This window comes from Camelina sativa, chromosome 6, assembly GCF_030686135.1.
Source record: "Camelina sativa cultivar CO46 ecotype springtype chromosome 6, ASM3068613v1".
In the NCBI taxonomy this organism is placed as follows: domain Eukaryota; kingdom Viridiplantae; phylum Streptophyta; class Magnoliopsida; order Brassicales; family Brassicaceae; genus Camelina; species Camelina sativa.
In genome coordinates this window covers 23997085-24017841 of record NC_141885.1, presented here as the reverse complement: position 1 = coordinate 24017841, position 20757 = coordinate 23997085, and the positions used below count along the sequence as shown (strand labels likewise).

The 20757-nt window shown below is 35.0% G+C and overlaps 4 protein-coding genes across 4 annotated transcripts; 2 read left to right on the top strand and 2 right to left on the bottom strand.

Annotated features, from left to right (window-relative positions):
* Window positions 1-389: 389 nt before the first annotated feature.
* Window positions 390-1850, bottom strand: LOC104699301 (protein DETOXIFICATION 53). The gene has a single exon (XM_010414626.2). It carries the CDS (start codon window positions 1848-1850, stop codon window positions 390-392), a length of 1461 nt encoding a protein of 486 aa, XP_010412928.2.
* Window positions 1851-8182: 6332 nt separating this feature from the next.
* On the top strand, window positions 8183-9897 carry LOC104792656 (gibberellin 2-beta-dioxygenase 8-like). Its single transcript, XM_010518845.2, has 3 exons — window positions 8183-8844; window positions 9054-9378; window positions 9468-9897. Exons 1-3 carry the CDS (start codon window positions 8336-8338, stop codon window positions 9693-9695), a joined length of 1062 nt encoding a protein of 353 aa, XP_010517147.1. The 5' UTR covers window positions 8183-8335; the 3' UTR covers window positions 9696-9897.
* A 1729-nt stretch (window positions 9898-11626) lies between these two features.
* LOC104792655 (CBL-interacting serine/threonine-protein kinase 22) lies at window positions 11627-13956 on the top strand. The gene has a single exon (XM_010518844.3). It carries the CDS (start codon window positions 12199-12201, stop codon window positions 13483-13485), a length of 1287 nt encoding a protein of 428 aa, XP_010517146.1. The 5' UTR covers window positions 11627-12198; the 3' UTR covers window positions 13486-13956.
* A 1231-nt stretch (window positions 13957-15187) lies between these two features.
* On the bottom strand, window positions 15188-19324 carry LOC104792654 (uncharacterized). Its single transcript, XM_010518843.3, has 4 exons — window positions 19044-19324; window positions 17161-18845; window positions 16017-16957; window positions 15188-15740 (listed from the first exon to the last, which is right to left on the bottom strand). Exons 2-4 carry the CDS (start codon window positions 18616-18618, stop codon window positions 15656-15658), a joined length of 2484 nt encoding a protein of 827 aa, XP_010517145.2. The 5' UTR covers window positions 18619-18845; window positions 19044-19324; the 3' UTR covers window positions 15188-15655.
* Window positions 19325-20757: the final 1433 nt, after the last annotated feature.

Sequence of the window (20757 nt, the reverse complement as noted above, 5' to 3'; positions counted from 1 at the left end):
AAAATAAGTTTATTGCTGCTTGTTGGGTTGGGTTTGGACCGAATCAGGCTTGTTGCTTGTTGTATACACTGATCAAAGCCATTTGACATCCAATATCGTGACAACTGTTCTTCACTACATACTTCTGAGTTCTGAATCCCGACATACACATACAAAGATAAATATGTGAAAAAAGGAAAATATATAAAGACCAAATTAGCTCACATGTTAATAAAAGCTAAGCTCAAAATAATTAAATGATAGTGACTCTTTGGCCAAAATATTGGTTAACAGTTCTGACACAAATTAAATCTAATATCTTTGGTATTTTAGTTTGCCAAAAAATAATTCCTATATCATTAAAAATCCGTTAAAATTGTCGATTGATAATTTTAACATTTCTAGATTAGTCATTTCGTGTTTTGTAGTAAACCAATCTCCAGATCATTACTACCAACATCATCTTCGTCTTCTACTTCAGCATGGACGGTTTCTTCTTCCGAGTGACTTTTATCGGCTGCAGCGGAGGTAAGTTCCTCAGCCCGCTTCACTTGATGGCCCCAGTCCGTACGGATCAACGTATAAAGCATCATAACCAAACACGTCATCTGTGCAGCCAACAGTCCAAACCATAGCCCACGAAACCCAACCTTAAACCCAAACGTGGTCGTGACTGCCACAGGCAACCCTACAATGTAGAATGCGCATAGGTTAACGCGTGCACCATCTTTAGGCCTCGCCGTCCCCGTCAAGACTCCGCATGCAGCTGTCTGCGGCGAGTTTCCAATCTCACAAAGCCCCAATATAGGAAGCGCGGATGAAATCAGCCCGAGAATCTCCGGTTCATCCGTGAACATCTTTCCCCAAACCGACCTAAGCGCCGTTACAAAAACAGCAGCTGCTAAGCCGTACGCGACAGCAAGTATCAAACCAATCACAGTCGTACATTGAGCCCGTGTGGGTTGGCCGCCTCCTAACGCGTGTCCTACACGGGTTGCTATGGCGCTGCTTATCGCAAACGGGACTACGTATAATATCCCCGTGGTCTGAATCAGTATTCCCATGGCGGCTACACTTGCTTTAGGGTTCCCAAGAAGCCCACAAAGAAAAAGCATGATCTCATACCACCAATACTCCAAGCACACCGAGATAGCGCTTGGTGCGGCTAGAGAAAGCAGTGGCCACCAGCCGCGGAAAAGGGACCGCAAAGCCAGCCCTTCCCACGGTTTGATGATAGAATCCGAGAAGCACGTGTAAACTAGAAGTCCCACGTTGATATTCATAGTGTTAAAAGCCATTGCGATCGCAACACCCTTAACGCCTAAACGCATACGTACGACGAAGACGTAGTTGAAGAGAGGATGAAGAAGAATGGATACAATGGCAGATATTGTTAGCGGTGAAGTCAGGCCTTGCGTTCTGAGGAACGTTCGTAGGGGGTGGAGCATGGCCTGAGCCAGGAGCTCAGGGACGAAAAAGAGCATGTAGATTTTGGCGACCTTGGTTATATCCGGGTCTTGACCCAACTTGAGGAAGATGGGTTCGATGTTAAGCCACGCAAAGGCGATTGGAATGGAGACGACAATTAGAAGACAGAACATTTTCTGGAACGTGTGGCTAAGTACAGTCCAACGTTTAGCTCCGAAGGCTTGGCCACATATTGGGTCCATACCAACGGAAAGGCCTTTGAGTACGGAGACTCCGGTGATGTTTCCGAAGCCCATGGCAAGTGCACCGCCAGCGAGTTCTACTTTTCCAAGGTGACTCAGGAACCACATTGAAATTATTGATCTTGAAAAAATGAGAAGTGATGTCATCACGATCGGGCATGCTATTTTTGTGAGTGACGCCATCTCCTCTCCCACCTGCATGGGAAAACATATAAAAAAGATATGATTGTCGTTAGGTTTTTAAATATTATAGAACAACTATTTACTATTCTAGTGTTATAGGCTTCTAGTTCTAGCTAAACGCACTCAAGAAAATATTAGTGGGATTATTGGTTTGAGATATGAATAGAGTTTTAAAGATTTTAAATGTTATGTAGAATCTGTTGTTATAAGATCAACATTTTGTTAAACTCTGTTAAAGTTTAATGTTATTAGTTTGCGATTTGTAAAAAATCATTTAAAATCTTAACAAAATTGGGTTATTGGATTCAAACTTTTATAAAATCATTAAAAGTTTTGTGTTATTCAACTAAAACAAAAGAATCTGAAATTGTTAATGAATTCAATTATTATGTTATTTGTTCATGACTTTAGATACTTTCTTTACAAAATAAAGTCATGAAAATATCACATAAATACATGGATTGTTTAGATTACTTTACAAAATTTTAGAAAACCAATCAACAAAACTCTCTAACAAACTTTTATTTATTCATTTTTAATGATTTTGATGAACTCTTTTAAAATATTTATAAAGTAGAATCCAAGAACGGCATTGAGCAAAGAAGAAGATTTTTTCCTTCGTATATATATGATTTAGTATTTTGATATCATTTTTTCGTATACAACGGAAAAAGTCTTTTAATATCATATACAAGAAATGTTTAGTAGTAGACTGATTAAAGATTTGTTGAATATAAATTCATCTATTTGTATCAATAATGTGAAGTGATACAAATGAATTTAGATTTGAATAAAAATAATTTTTCTTCTGAAACAGAAGGACATAGAATACGGAAAATAATATTATATAACATTATAAAATTAAGAGCAAATTGTAAGCACGAGGAAGATGGTCGCATCACATGGCCACTGGGACTGGGATGAGAAAGTTGAAAAAGAAGAGAAAAAGTTTAAATTCTGTAACTTTTAGAACTGAATAATCAAAAATTCACAAGTGACAGAAAAAGCGAATGGCTAACTGTACCAACATTCTAGGATCTTTTTAAATAAAAATCATAATGGGTTCTAAAAAGCTCAACTGTTTTAATTTTTATATTTTCTTTTTGAACACACAAAATCAGCTTATATGTATGTCTTTCTTTTCATTCATGAGCTTGATTAGCAATATCGATATTTTAAAAACATGAAACCGTGTAAAACTATACTATATAACATAAAGACACATACATATATATATGTATATACTTGTAAAAATATCATGAACTACTACTGAAATTTCATAAGCAATTGGATAAGGATTACAAGAAACTATATTGAAAAGTAACTAGATTATATTAAAAGTGGTACTAACAAGATAGTAAACTTTTCTGTACTAAGTAACTAGCTAGCTAAAGGAACTAGTTAAAAAAAATAGAATAATAGAATGAGAGGAAACATATATAGAACACTTTCCTAAGTAAGTACAACCCAACTGTCAAGAAATAAAAAGTACAAGTACAACACAAAAAGCATCTCTCTCAGTCCATGAAAGTGATGATACATCTTTAGACATAGATATGAACATGTATGCAAACTAAAACATCATATCTACATAGACAATATGTATTAAATGTGGATCAATATATTTGTCAATCACGTGAAATATAGATGAAGCTTTCTTCAATCCATTTCTTAAAAATATAGGGATGCATTACATTTTCATTCATTAAAATGCTATAAATCAGTCAAAAGCAGCATTCAATCCAGTATAAAAACCAATTTCCAAGAATTCCATATTATTTACCACACAGAGAAAACTGTAAAGGTGGCTGTAAATAGTTCAATAATCAATCAAAAATGAGCAAACTCGTTTGAACAGTCTCCCAATATATTAATTTGATCCTGAATGAAAAAAAATAGAAGAAGAAGAAAATGTAAAAAAGGAAAAAAGAAACAAACCTCATTGAAAGGGATGCGACGGAGACCAGCGGAGAATTTGGGGTTGCCACTAGTTTCTCCTTTGACGGATGAAGACGTTGAAACATCGCATTCTCCATTTATAATCTCACCAGATTCATTGCTGTTCATGTTGGACCTGCACATGCCTCAAATATATTTGTATATATATAAAAGATAGTATTATCAGTACACTTCGTCACTTAGAACAAAGAGATATGTTGGTTACTACGAAAAAAGGATTGCCATAGAGGTTACGAGTATTTGTGTTTGTTTGTTTGTGTGTGAGTGAGAGAGAAGAAGAATGTTTAAAGTTCCTTCCCCTTCGTATTTATGTACGCTTCCCTTATTATTTGGTGCATTTAGAATTGATTTTATTTATTGGGAACCTGTTACTTGCTTTGATTTTTTTTTTTTAACTTCCACAAAGTCACCTTATAGACTGAACTAAAGTGTTTCCTTTTAACTTTATTTTCTACTTATAGTAAGGCTTGTTGACAAATATAGTAAAAAAACAAATATAATATGACTTCACATTGGTGGTTCTTCAGAGCATAAAATATTTGCCAACTCTTGCCTTTTATTATATTCGTTACTTTCAGATTATGTTTTGGCAATTTTTTTTCACATTGGTGTTACTAACAGTTTATAGATTACTCCCTCCATTTTATAATATATGTCGACATATTATTTAACACAAAGTGAGATTCATTAAATTTTCTGCTATATACCTTATATATATATATATGTATATATTAACTTCTGGTATTCTTTAAGATAAGTGAAGTTATTTTATATCAAATTTTACATCAAAAATCTAAAAAGATGATTATTTTAAAACAAATAATGAATCTTTAAATGACATTTAATCTGAGATAGAGGAAGTATATACATCTTAAAAATATGTAATACCTTAGTTAAGCATAAACAATACGCAGTTACAAATTAAAGTAATAAATATGAAAGCGAATATTCGAAATGTCATTTAAACTTAAATATAAAATAACAAAGCATCAACTTGTATGTATAAAATACTCCCTCTGTATTAGAAAAGATGATTTTTAAAGATTTTCACATAGATTAAGAAAACAATTAATGTTTAATCATAAATGTATTTTTATTTATAATAACATAACTATTAATCAATAGTAGTTTATCAAAATTTTAAATTCTCGTTTAATGAATCTTGAAATCTACAATTTCATAGCATTATTAATTAATTAAAAAAATACAGAAAATCAATCTTTGTGATAACAATTAAAGTTTAATCATAATGTATTTTTTTCTTTCTGAAATGTATTTTTATTTATAATAATGTAACTATTAAACAATAGTAGTTCATCAAAATTTTAAATTCTCGTTTAATGAATCTTGAAATCTACAATTTCATAGCATTAATTAATTAAATTAGAATGGTAATTAAAGTTAGAAAAGTAGTATCTATAATTTTCTTATGTATAATCGTCATTATAAATAAAGAACAATGTCACCAGGGTCATACTTATCAAATTCATCTTGATCTACTCCATTAGCCTTACAAGTATAAAGTAACTGGTCTGTTTTGTGGTTAATAAAGAGCGTTGCAAAATTAGTTATAAAAATGAGAGCTATGTTTCCTGACAAGAGTATGTAGATGATATCGGGAATTTACTGCCAATATAATGTGTTTCATTTGTTAGGATGTAATGGTATAGATGTTTGATTCCGATAATGAAGAGAAAGACAACAAAGGTCAAGTACGATTATCCCATATATGTTATTTGAGAAGTTAGATTTTATATATTATATGAAAAGATCAAGTCCCTATCTAATTAGAATGCCTTTCATGATGAAAGTGGAGAGATAAACAGCTTTGGGAACTCGATGTATATCATCTTTAGAGAAACCTTGATAGGACTAAATTATTATTTATAATGTATCTACAATTGCTACACCTATACTTAACTCCGCATGACTAAGAATGAATACAATTCCCATCATAGTTACACAAACAAAATAAGTCCAACAATTGTAATAAAATTTGTGAAGTTTTTTTCTTAATGACATTATGTACCAAAATTATATATGGCGACGAAGATTTTGTTCTGGTTCGACGCCTGTATGTGCTATACATGGTAAATCTCATTATTGTCGCGCTATAGAACTTGATGCAGCTAATGCACTTTATAGACGTTTTGTTGTCCTTTATGAGTGTAGCAAATAAAGTGATATGGGTGTAAGTCCAAACTAATATGATTTTCTATAATATATTTGGATAAAAAAATAATATATAAGAATAACATCTTTACTCATGTAACCAAGTAAATGTTAATATGTGTATTTAACAAAAAGAAATGTTCATTTGTCTATTTCTGATTAAAAGTAAATCTGACAGAAAAAGATCTATAAATTTTTTTTTCAAATTTGAGGATCATTTGTTAGGTTTGTCTCTTGGTAAAACCTATTCTCATTAGGGTTTTAGACTCTATAGCCTAATTAATGTTTCAAATATCAACAATTAACCTCAACAAGAGCAAGAAGATATTTTTTTTTTAGATAGCTTAGCTAATTAATTACGTAATTATACATTTGCAATGTTTTAAACCCGAGCCTTATTACTTTGAAAACCACATTTATGGATTATGAATTCGTAACAGAAAATTATCAATTTATATATTAATACAAGAGTTTAATAAGTTTGTTATTTTCGATCATTTTGCCACAAGTAACTTAAGGATAAACATCATAATAGTTACACATTGTTGAAAGGGAGAAACCAATCAATCAATAATGGTGATTAAGGGCTTCTATTTGCAATTTACATTTTATAAATATAAATTTCTTGGATAATGTAAAAGATTCTGAAGAACAAATTAATGATGGTGTCATCTTAAAGGCATATTTAGTTGCAATTCTCTTAAGATAAGTAATTTCTTCGATAAAGTGAATGTTTTGAAATAACAAAATCATTAGGGGAGATGCGGATTGTCTACTCAGAAGCATGCACAAGAGATTATAAGGTATTTGATAGATTCATTACATCTTCTTTGATAGCGACAGCTTTGGTGCCAACAAAACTTGTTTCATGTCTCCCTATTTCGACACCTACACAAATTTAATATCGTTACAACAAACAGCTTCTTTTTGAGTGTATGTAGATTTTAAAACTATTATATATACATAGTTCTGCGCTTCTAATCCGTTTTGCATAGTTAAATTTGTCATCGTATTGCCCAAAATCCTATGAAGTAGAAGAATTTTAAAGACTAATCGAACGGGGACCATACTGTCGAACCTTACTAACGTACGGAAGATGCTATATGACTAACCAATTAGTATATAATCACATGCATGCCCTTCAAACTTCAATTATGCGGACACTCACTTACCACACTTATCTTTTCTATTTTGTATGTTAAAATGTAGATTAAACAAATCCTTGTTAACTTAGTTGGTCCACTTATCTAAATTTTTTTTTAAGAAAACAAATAAAACGAGACTTGGTTGGTACAGATTTTTGTTTTTTAATTACTCCGCGAGAAAAATTGGAACTCAGAGACAGCCAATGGCTATAATGATATACACTTTGTAATACATAACAATTAGTTATAACGACCCTTCGAGTTTCGACTAGCTTGGGGTTCTTATTAACTTACTTTATAGAATTTGTTTCTGTAAGATTTGATCATTCATGTCAACGTCGGGCTAACTAGTGACTTTCCATTTAAATTCCTCGGTTGGAAAAATGTAGTTTATGGGGCTTAATTATCTTTAATAATCCTAAAAGGGACAGCCACAAAAGTATACATAAAATATTTTATCCAATCGCATGTTTCCACTTTGTTATTTGTTTACTACTTTTTATTCCATACCAACTCAACAAGCTGAAAATACCAAATAAAACAATTCACTAAGTATAAAACTAAATGTTATTCAAAACTCAAACTGAATATAATTAAAAGTTGACCAAAGAAAAAAATATTACACCTGATTTTAATTCACTAATCACAAATTTTATTATTTTGACTTGGTCAAGTGTGTTATCTACATTTAAAATCATTTTGAATTAATAATCGCTATGATATGATATTTTTCTAAGGCTGTGAGTTCCCCTCCTTTTCTGTATATGTTCCTTACACAAGAGAAGAAGTTCGAAGCCTTTTTGTCTCTTTTAAAGGCTTATCTAATCTATCTTGTCATTTGAGATTGATTCGCAGCAACTAGAAAGATTGCACATTCAATGCGGCCCACATAATGGCTCAGCCCAAAGGTGGCAACATCATCCCTGTCTAACCGCGTTTTCCATCTGACATAATCATATTCAAATATCCAAAGCTGAAATGAAGTTAGAGACCCCATATGATCATGATCATTCACCATATCATAAAACAATAAATATTAGTTATGCTTCATACAAAATTCGTAATGGACCCTCACTTTCTTATAAGAAAAATTATAAAGAAAATAATACAACAACGATGTGCCTCTAACAATTGAACGAGTCTTTTTATTTCTTTTCTTTTTCTTTGGGGCGGATCATAGTTTAGAACCGCCCGAGACCTTCGGACTCTTTTCTCTCTCTGTCTCCGATGGCTCTGATGCGAACCAGGAGCCAATTGAACGTATCTTCTTTGACTCCACCACCACCACCTCCGTCTCCGATCCCTAGAGCCAGAGGTTCTCGTTGCGCTGCCAGCGAGATTCTCACCGAGATCATTGAGAGATCCGTTCAGGTTCCTGAGCTCACGCTTCCCGAATCTCATTCTGGAGGTGAATCTTGCGGTTCACGTCATCTGATCCCCGCGGAGATTGATTTTAGGTTATTGGCGTCGAGGAGAGAAGGCTCGGTTGATCGGTTGGTGCGATCCGCGAGAGAGTTCGGAGCGTTTCGTGTGAGCTACCATGGGATATCAGGGGAGGAGCTTAGGTCTCTTGTCAGGGAATCGGGTCGGGTATTCGGAGTTTTGGAAGGAAGAGAAACCGGGTTTCGCCGGAGTGTTGTCGGAAACAGGGACGAGATCGTTTGGGTACGGTCGTGGAAAGAGCGAATGGAATGGGCCCGCGAGTATATCGGACCTGAAAGGTACCGCTGCTTCAGGTATGAAAACATCTTTGATAACACTTTGTGAAAAGGCGGCAATAACACTTATTTTGGTAGATGATAAAAAGCTTCGTTCGAACTAGTTACCTTGTGTAATACGTGTAACCTAGGAACTTTTGCTGCTGATGGTATTGTTGTGAAATGTGTGTCACAAGTAACCAGTATATTTCCAAAATAATTTATTGAAAATCTTTAATTTGTTGCAGCGAAGAAATGGAGAATGTAGCTGATAAACTTGAAGGGATAGCGAGGAAACTAGGGCAGATAATGGTAGAAAACTCAAGAAGACAAAGTGATAAGAGGATACAAAGAGGAGAATCTGTGCTCAGCGTTTATAGATACAATCATGAAAACGTAACTGAGCAAAGCCCTCCTCTGCCCAAAGAGAAGACCGAAGATATGCTTCATTACACACTTAGCCTTCACCTTCCGGCTAAGAACTGTGAGTTCCGTGTCAATTCAGGGAAAGGCCCGCTTTCTTTCCACGCCGATCCCGACACTATCCTTGTCACTTTTGGTCGTCAGCTTGAGGTATATATGCATGGACATTTAAACACTATACATATGATATGATCAATCAGTTGTATAGTAATCTTGTAAACAAATTTGTGAAACTACAGGAGTGGAGTTTAGGAGAATTCAAATGTCGTCAAGGAGAAATCATCTATCATCCAGATGTGTATGGCTCCCCCACTTCCTTCTCCGTAGAGCTCAAGTGCATGTCTCTTTTCTTATCACACGCTTCTATTGCAACGTCCAAAACCTTCTCTTTAACCCATCAGATTGTCACTGCGTTACTTCTACTTTTTATCTTCCAATCCTTTTGGATTTATGGGTCACATATATGACCACTTAGAATATTCACATATATATGTGTACATTGTTTTTTTTTGTGTGGGAAACATATGCGTGCATTTGAATCTTGGATGATCAACGGGTAAAGTGTGTTTATCTATTAGGGTGGAAACTTCGGTTGTATATGTAAACCCAACACACAAGCTTTGTTGCTCTTATAAAAAGAATGCCAACATAGAATTTGATTGATGAGTATTTACTTTGTTTGGGCTCGAATTGCTCGACTTTAGAGAAACACAAATTTTCGTTATAAGCAATTTGTGTGATCTTGAAAACGTTTTCCCCCTCCTCTGATGAGTATATATAAAATTATTTTTCATATTGGAAAAGATTAAAGATTGTAATGTGTTTTCGTAATTCAACTTTGAGAAATCGCAAATATAAATCCCTCAATATTTGATTGAATGAGTTGTAATCATAAAACCATCAAACTTTTATCATCAGAACTCCCTAGATCTTAGTAATGGTTAATGTTTTTGCGAACTTTGCTTCGTAGAGCTTATAATATATATCTTTAAAGAAATGAGACCATGACGATGTGTGACAAAGAAGAAACGTCCTAGATTAAGAGTGACGGTGGTTGTTTCTTGTGATGGTACGGACGATGTCGATGGCTTACATACAGCATCACGGTGTTAAAGACGGTGTCTCCTCGAAGCAAGATGTCTTTATTCGTGATGACGGTAACAATGAGAATCATTATTCAATGATAAAACGAACGTGACGTATTACTTCTAAAAAAAAAAAAAAAAAAAATGTTTCCACAGCATAATAAAAGAAGTACGTTGACCCGGTAGGTTGGGTGTAACAAGGATATGACTCCACAATGACGCCCAAATGTTATATCCGCGAACTTAAGATGAATAGATATGATCGACGGTCATATGGTACAATATATACAGCAAATACAGTTTCGAAAGCTAATAAATACATTACATATGGGAAACCATATGAATCAGCAGGAATTTTTTTTTTTTTTTTAATTTGTTTTACTTTGTCGAGTTTTAGCCTTTGTTTCTTCTTTACATATATATTATCTTTTTGCGGAAGTTCACGTGTAAGGATTAAATTTTGGCTTTTTCAACAACAAAAGGGGTATTAAAATGATTTTACTCCACATACGAATGACTTGGATCCACGAAATCAACTTCAAATAAATTATGAGAAAAAAGAATTCGCCTATTATTAATCCATATATTAATCAAAATTTCCAGCTATCAAAAAGTAGTTATTATAAAGCTATTGAATTTCAAACAGTATTTTAACATTTGAAAATGTTATTATTTGTCATTCAAATTTAAACGGTATTTACTCATTGGATAATGTTATTGGTTTTATTGGGTAACTACGGTTTCACTTAGCTGTTAATTAAACCAATTCTCACAGTTGAAGAACCATCTTTTATAATTAGTTCCTTCTTTTTTTTTTTTTACATAAAACAGTCTCGGTAACTCCTTGGAGATGATGAACTGAAGCTTTTTTCCGTATACTTTGGAAGATCATTCATTCATTCTTTCTCTGTAATAAGGTATCGCTTTGTTGAGTTTTAAAATGTCTGAAATCTCTTTACTAATCAAAACCTCAAAAAAGAGCACAAAAAGGATTTTACGGGTTCCTCCAAAATTAATTTAAAGAGATTGTTGATTAATAAATTGTTGTTGATTAGTGTCTCAAATTATGTCGAGTAAATTTATTATCAACTTTACTAGAGAACAGTACTCTCAACAATTTATTATTAACTTGGTGCAAAGAGAGATTACAAAAGAAAATCAATGCCGGAAACTTTTTTTTTTACAGAAGCAATATAATTAACTACACCGGTAGTGTGAAGCTTAAACCATCTTCATGAATAATTTGTTTATAAACATTTCAATAGATAGTAACGTCAATCCACGTTGTTTTATCTACGACATCATTACTCAAAAAAAAGATAATTATATCCAACTTTTCCTTCTTCTTTTCGATACAATTTTTTTTGTCAACGATGATATTTTCTTAAGAAATATACTAACTATACTATAAGACTTTAAATTCCACCTGGAATTAGGATGTTTTGGTTGACCTGACAAGTCATTTTTTTTTTTTTTTGGTTTATAAACAACAACAAGAATTTAAAATACATGAACCACACACTGGGGAAATAAAAATCATGATCAAGCGTTGAATCGTAAATTACTGACTCTTATCTATATAACCTGGATGGTATATCGCATCTAATTCGAATGAGTAAAATCGTAAATATATATTATTGTATTGCATTACCAATTTGAAATTGTCTTGTATAAAGATTAATTCTTCCGTTTTTATTTTTTTAATCTAATTATATCATAAAGTCAAACAAATATTAAAATCTGTTTTAAAATAAAATAATGACTTACGTGGCAAATTGTGGCATTTCAATAAGAAGAGGCACCGCGCGCATGTCTTTTCAATATTTTGAGTTTGTACTATAGACTGTTTCTCTCCCTATTTGGCTCTGTTTTGTTTATTTTGTTCATGGCCGAAGACTCAAGCTCCTCCGATTCAATCATCGTTAACGTCGTCGGAGATGATAACAAGTCGGCCTTGTTCGGAAAATACGATCTCGGTAAACTCCTCGGCAGCGGCGCGTTTGCCAAAGTCTACCAAGCCGAGGATCTCCAAAACGGCGGAGAAAGCGTCGCGATCAAAGTCGTCCAAAAAAAGCGTTTGAAAGAGGGACTAACGGCGCACGTTAAGAGAGAGATCTCAGTCATGCGCCGTCTCCGTCATCCTCATATCGTGCTCCTCTCCGAAGTCCTCGCCACCAAGACGAAGATCTATTTCGTAATGGAGCTAGCCAAAGGAGGCGAGCTTTTCTCCAGAGTCACCAGCAACCGTTTCACTGAGAGTCTTAGCCGGAAATATTTCCGTCAGCTTATCTCCGCCGTGAGGTATTGCCACGCGAGAGGTGTTTTCCACCGTGATTTAAAACCGGAGAATCTCCTCCTCGACGAGAATCGAGATCTCAAGGTTTCCGACTTCGGTCTCAGTGCGATGAAAGAGCAGATCCATCCCGACGGTATGCTTCACACGCTCTGTGGTACTCCTGCTTACGTGGCGCCGGAGCTTCTTTTGAAGAAAGGCTACGACGGTTCCAAATCTGATATCTGGTCGTGCGGCGTCGTTTTGTTCCTCCTCAACGCCGGCTACTTGCCGTTTCGTGATCCCAACATCATGGGACTATACCGGAAAATTCACAAAGCTCAGTACAAATTACCGGATTGGACTTCTTCAGATCTACGGCGGTTGCTCCGCCGTCTCTTGGAACCGAATCCGGAACTGAGGATCACCGTCGAGGAGATTTTAAAGGATCCGTGGTTCAATCACGGAGTAGATCCGAGCGAAATCATCGGAATCCAAGCCGACGATTACGATCTAGAGGAGAACGGGAAAATCTTAAACGCTTTCGATTTGATTTCTTCGGCATCGTCCTCGAACCTCTCCGGGTTGTTCGGGAATTTCGTGACGCCGGATCATTGTGACCAGTTCGTCTCCGACGAGAACACGGCGGAGATTATGGTGAAGGTCGAGGAAGTTGCGAAGCAGTTGAATCTGAGAATCGCGAAGAAGAAGGAGAGGGCGATAAAGCTTGAAGGGCCACATGGAGTAGCCAATGTCGTCGTTAAAGTTCGCCGGCTAACTAATGAACTAGTCATGGTGGAGATGAAGAACAAGCAAAGAGACGTGGGCCTTGTTTGGGCCGATGCTCTTAGGCAAAAGCTACGTCGTGTGATTAACCAACCGGTTTATAGAAATCCCTGACCAATCCATTAAAAAATGGTTTCGAACCGTGCGTGAGAAATTTTTACTCGGATTTTTTTCAACGTAAAAAATACAATCGTGAGGGTTTCAACATTTAAACAAGAGAACCGGTTTTTTAATTTTCAAAACTTGATTGAGGATTCGAAAAGCATTATGGTGAACCGGTTCGGTTTACATTGGAGCAGAGAGAGTAATGGAAATGTTCCGCCTCTTTGTATATAAAAAAGGAAGAATACGAACTCGGTTTCTATTTCTTCCGGAGTAAACCAAATACAAAATTTATTTATTTTATTTGTTGGAGAGAATTTGAATAAAAAGTTGATCTGAAATTTGTAGTGTGTGACTCTGTGTGCGTGTGTGTTTGCAAATTTGGGCCTTTGTTTTTGCTAAGGGACATTGCTACACCGTTTGTAATATTTCTCGTGTTTGCTAATGGTACAAGAAATAAATAAATAAAAAAGAATTTTAGAAGTTGCATATGTAGATAGGAAAATACGAACTCGGTTTCTATTTTTTCCGCATCTTTGTATATAAAAATAAAAAAAGGAAAATACGAACTCGGTTTCTATTTTTTCCGGAGTACAAAATTATTTAATTTATTTGTTGGAGAGAATTTGAATAAAATTCTGATCTGAAATTTTAAATTTGTAGTGAGTGACTCGGTGAGCGTGTGTTTGCAAATTTGGGCCTTTGTTTTTACTAAGGGACAATGCTATACCGTTTGTAATATTTCTAGATATCGATTATGTTTGCTAATAGTACAATAAATAAAAAAAAATTTTAGAAGTTGCATATGTAGATAGTTAGTCTGATCACTAGTATGATGAAAACAAAATCTTAATAGTTAGTCTGATCAAAACAATATCTTAATCTTTACTTTGTTTTGATACTGTTTGATCCTCTCCTTGTATCTAAGTATTTGATCATTTTACATATGTAGATAGTTAGTCTGTTGTAACAATTCAACATTTGAAGCTTTTCAAGTGAGTCGTAGAACAGACATGCTCACTTGTAAAACTTCAAATATAAAGTTGTAGAAATTTACCCCAATAAAACAAAACAAATATAATAATCATAATTTAAACAATAAATTATACTATCATTTGCACTTTTTTTGTCCTAGATTTAAGTTTCAAGATTATTATTGTCTTATGTGTGACTATTGTTCTTGATCAATTATCACCCACATCCAGATGCCACATCCACTATCAATCCTATAATAAACCAAATCTATAAATCAAAATCATTCTTTACAACAATACTCAATGCCAACTTTGAACGAAGTAACTAAATTTTTAGATATTTTACATGATTAAGTATATGTAAATGTAACTAAAGCCAATTTTCAAAATTTTAGCTATCTCATGTCTGTTTTACATATCTTATCAAGAAGAAATATGAATCGTCTTATCGATTCAATCCATATACTCCTTCCGTTTTAATATAAATGAATTTTAGGAGAAAAGAATTGTTTCAAATTAAGCCATATTCAATTTTTCTGCAAAAGATAAATGTCACAAATTTCTTTTTGACCAACCTATTTTACATTATATTTTCTTATTGGTTGAATTCAGTTTATTTATATAATATATATATGTGTGTAAAAAAAGGTTATATAAATATTTTGTATTTTCTTAATTGGTGTGTCAAATAGCCCAAAATAATAATAATTGGTGTGCCAAAACCTTAAATATCAACTAAATAAAAGAGATGAAGTATTTTTTTAGTCCTTTTTTAAACCAAATTTACAAATACAAAAGTTAAGAACATAATTAATTAAAATTTTCGTAAGTTAAAAAACGCTACCAGCATATGGTTGAAAAGGCCCTACGAAAATTAATCTTGCCAAAAATATATGCAGTATTATCTTCCTTTCATAGAAGGCTTGAACTTCTTTTTTTGCCTCAGATAAGTATGCCTCAAAATGAGTCGAAGAGTAAATGAGAGAGGTATGTTATAAAGCAATAGTAGCTTTCCGGTAATTACGTGTTAAGTGTATGTAAGTCTAATCGAAGCTAGCCATCTTTTTTAAGTAAAAACTCAAAATCTTAGGTTAAAGAAAACCAGAGGACAGAGAGACAGACGAGGTATATCTGCGAAAGTTGTGTCCCAAAATGATTTTCAATGTTTGTTTTTTTTTCTTTTTCTTTTAACTTTCTTGAATTTGTGACTACCAAAACGACTGTACATCTTGGTTTAGGAATTGACCCTCCACAAATTGCCTCCCAGTCCCATCACCAGTCTTCTTCACTTTCCTGCACATTATTAACAAAACACAAAAATCATTACACAGTCCTCTTCATTGCTACTGTTCAAAATTCTAAACAAACCTAATCTTATAACTAATGTAATTCAGAATGTCAACGAGCAACTCTAAATCGTGTTACAGGCATAATCTGCTCTATAGCCTAGGAAAAAAAGTTACTCTGTTACTTCAACCTAGTCTCCTTGGACACATTATTATTATATCAGCCATGCCCACAAATATATTGAGCAAAGATAGGAACTAGAGGTTCAGAAACTAGTCTTACTTGAGCCAGTGATTCGGAGAAGGGAGTTCAAATGGGTTGTCTGGAGCCATCCCAGTTGGACTCATATATGCAACATTATTCGGGCTGGCTTCTTCTGGTCGACTATGTGACAAAAGACTCTCTGTGCCAGATGATGCTGGGAGGAACATTTTCTGTGACCAGGGATCATGGTTGCTTGGACCAGCAATGGGACTGAACGCGCCACTTCTCTGATCATTTTCAAAGTAGTCATTCCTGCGTGAATACGCACTGTGAATAGGGTCATCTTTTGCAAATAACGATGATGTCCTATTATGAGGCACATGATGCACAGCATTTTCCTCATTAGATCTACTATTCTCTGAAGGTAGAAGGAGGTCTTGGCCAAAGGTGGTCTTCCACATTTGCCAACTTCCATCGTTAACTTGTTTTTCATCTGCAACTCGTAATCTTGACAAGGGAGATTCAATCGGAGATGGCTTATTGACCTCACAAAAAGGTGCATTCTTCAACAAGTGGGATTTCTCTAGTCCTACACCAGTTTTAAACTCGGCCCTTAGATCAAGTGATTCTGAAACAGGTCCCAGAAGAGATATTGGATCCGGAACATAACACGGATCTTCAAAACGCTCTTCTTCAGGCATAAAAGTACGAGCATTTTCCCCAGGCTGAGGGTGACAATTATCTCTTGAAGATGAGAAACCTAAGCTACTGATAGTCGATCCGCTGGAGTATGTAGTAGGTATGGTGAATGGTGATGGGAGCCCAAAACTGATTGGATTATCAAAGGTTCGTATAGAATGATCTTGATTAGGAACCTGTGAACTCTGAACATCTTTGGGCTTCGTACTAGGTCGACTTATAACACTAACATTGGAGGAAGCAGGCACAGATGGCGTACGGGCAAATAGTTGCTGCCATGATTTTTTAGGTTCTCCACTTGGTTGCGGCTCAGAAATAACCTGAGAGGAACATCATAATAATTTTAAGTGTCCTATATAAAACAAGTTGACGAAAACTAGAACAAAATTTAAAGTTGAACCTACTTCAACAGAGCAATCTTATCAACTCAACATATACAAAAAAGATTAGTTTAACAGAGTAGTGATTACTAGGTTCATCATTCAGATTGCAATGGCATAAGAAATTTGGCAAGAACACTTACATGACGATTAGTATTCCTTTCCCCTCCATTTGAACCAGATTTTCCAGCAACAAATTCAGGAGGATTAATATGCCTAATCTGAGCAGGTGCATGAGAATGGTCTGCAGAGCCAATGGTTGGCTTATTCTCTTTTGCAGTTGGAGCTGACATGTTGACACCTCTTCCAAAGAACCGGTTATCCGTAAAAGCCTTAGAAGACGAGAAGAACGTACCCTTCACACGATCAAAGTACCTACCGCCAGCACCTGTCATGTTACTGTTACTAGTAGCATTATTATCTACACCATGCCCATGTCTCTTTTCCATGTTCGGGCTCCTGAAATGATCATTTTTCTCAAGCTCACGCTTATGGTCAGAATCTTTTCCTATTCTCTTATCAAGTTCTTCGGCATCGGAATTGCTCTTACTAGAAGCCTTATCTCTTTCTTTCTTTCTCTCCTGACGCTTTTTCTCAGCCTCCCTTTTGGTATCTTTTTCCTTGGAAGCAGATGATGCTTTGCTACATTTCTCGGCTTCAGTCTTCTCATCTCTTAACTTTCTCCGTTCCTCCACTAGTCTAGCGACTTCCTCTCGTTGTTTTCTCTCTTCTTCCTCCAAATGCTCCTTTTCTAGCCTAGCTTGTCTTTTCTCCTCAGCCTTTCTGCGTGCTTTCTCAACCCTACTCTCATGAAAGCTGTTCCCATTCTCACCCTGCCTAGCCAGCAATCGTCTCTGGTCAGCATCAGTTGACGAATCATCAACTGAAGAGGTAAAGCTAAAAATCTTTCTCCAAAGCCACCTAATGCTCATGAAAAAAGAAGTAAGCAGTCGGCAAGCAAAAACAACGCCACTAGGATATGATTTTTCCACCAAACAATTCTCATCTTCACCAAATGTACTACCACTATTATTCCGCCAATGGGCAGACTCGCTAGTCCATGTGCTGTTATCTGGCCATTCTTGCCCGTGCATCCAACCATTCTCGTTCCATCCCTTTCCATTCAACATCTTACCACCTCTTCCTACAAGATCCTTCAAAATTCCAGAACCAGAAAGTCCTAACCTTGGAGGCACAGGCATGTCTAAGACAGGTCTCTTTGAAATATGCCCACAATAAGAACACATAAATCGCCCACCACCAGGGTTTTGGTCACGGTAAGGCGTTGAGCAGTTACGACAGCGACGTGTAGCAGTTTTCTTAAGCTTATGCAGTTCCATAGCTTCCAATCTCTTTCTCTCCCTAAGACGTGCATTTCTGCGGACCCTCCAAGTAGACAACTGAGGCATCAAAACCTCGTACCAGAACAAAGTAACCAAAAGGACAAATACACAAGCTAGCCTTGGAGAAGTGATTTCGAAACGAAAAGCAGGTGGAAGAAGCTGAGAGAGAGCCCATAGTCCAATCAAAGGTAAGACCAACCAAGGCAGCATCGTTGCAACCCGGCGAGACCACTTTTGAATCACACACAATATACACATTATCCTCTCAAACCAACCCTTTTTCTCTTCTTCCTTATCAGACCGTAACCAAACCAAAAACCCTAAACTTTTTTTTCAGAAATGATTCAACCCGCGGGATGTGCTGAGAACAGAAAACCCTAACCCTAATCTTCCTGCCAGGTTGTTGTATACCATCGAAAGTATACTTTGCTCCCCAGCTCCAGAAAAAAACTTGAGCAAAAATTAGGGCTTCAGAAGAATCAAACCTAAAATGCAAGAGCGACAAATTTGAAATCAAATTGAAGACCGCCCACATTCACAAATTGAAAGAATCGATTCGATTTATACAAGTAATGAACAAAACCAAGAAAACCCAGTTCGGAAACGAGCTCGAATTAAGTCATGGTGCAATGTGATAGATGGGAGTGGGCAAGAGAGAGAGAGAGACAAAGGAAGAAACTTACCGTGAAAAAGGAAATTAAATGGGCGAGTTGCAGCAGATTCAAGATTCGGATCCAATTTCGGGTAAAATAGCGTATTCGTTTCGATTCTTGGCAGCGAAGAAAACGAAAGATTGATATTAGATGACGAAGACGATGATGGTGATGAGAGAAATGAGAAACGACGAAGAAGAAGAAAAGAGAACCCGGGTGGTGAAATCGGGGCTGGGTCCTTAATTGTATTCTTCTTTCTATTAGTCGGTGGTGCCTTTCATGCGCCCCCTTCGTTTTAGGTTTATCCAAACACTCTTAATATTTTATTATTTTTATTTTATTATTATCTCTTTTTTTACAGTACTAATTTACACATGTTGAGTTGATAGATTAATTAAAAAGACTTTGTATGATTTTTTTCTATATTAAAAACTAAATTATGTATATATAGATTTTATATAAATCAATTGACATGAGATTTTCCCTTTTTTAATTGGGTATTGCTTCATTTATCTTTTTCCTTTGTTGGATAGTGTATAATAATGTTGATTATTTCTACTTTCTTTACTTTTTTTTTTTAGTTTATACTTTTAACTAACACAATAAATTAATGGAGCATTTACAACACCAGTAAAAAAAAAAAATGAATTTACTTGTTGTACTCTAAACACACGTATAAAATGAAATGATTGAATTAGCTTAGATACACGTGGGAAAATTGTCAAATTTTAGGTGAAAGACTACCCATTTTTTTCATTTTAGATTATCCATTCTTTTATAATTTTTTAAAAAACATTTTTGTCAGCCATTTTAAATTAGACTAATGTTTGGTTTATATGATGTAAACAAAAAAAAATCGGATATATACTATGATATGATATAGATTAAATTTAATTTATTTTCCATCACACAAACGAGAGACTTCATCTTATATGATAAGAAAACAATTGTACTCTTTAAAACAATCAAATTAAAATGTTCTTTAGAAGAAAGAAAACAGTTGTGCTCTTTCAATAAATCTCAAACACACGTCAAAGTTCAAACACTTGACCCTACCGTAACTCGACGTGACGCTACCGCCAAGCAGAAGCTCAGTGGTGGTCAATGCAAGTGTTGGTAATTTTGCAATCACGATGAACTCTAAAGTTCTTTTTTTTTTTTTTTTTTTTTTTTTTTAATATTCTTTTTGAGGTTGTGAACTCTAAAAGTTCCACAAGCCATTCCGAATCTTCTCTGAGGACATTGACGTCTTCTTCATCCATCAAGATCACTCGTTCATGTCTAAATGTTGTTATATGTTATTTCTCTGAGCTAGAGCTAAGTTCAATATAAGAAATAAATATTTTTACATTTTATATCTACAACTTGATGTAGAAGGACCTGCTGGAGATCCTCGTCGTATACGAATATAAAGATGGGTAGAAACCTCACATCCTAAGAACTCGCATGATAACGAATATATAGACTGAAGTATTTTTATTTTACTAGGGACATTGGTATAAAGAAAATATATTTAACCATTTGACGGGCCAAAGTTAACATATGGATATCTATGGAAATTGCACATTAGTATATCGAAAAATTTAGATGTAACTAAATGAAAAATCGTTCTCAGAATAACCAAAAAAGTGTTATATTACAACTGAACAACAATCTATCCCTATTTAAAGTCAAATGTTGCTGAAAATTTAGGAAAAATCTAGTAATGGTTTGCTTTGAAAAATCTCACCGAAGAATTTGTCGA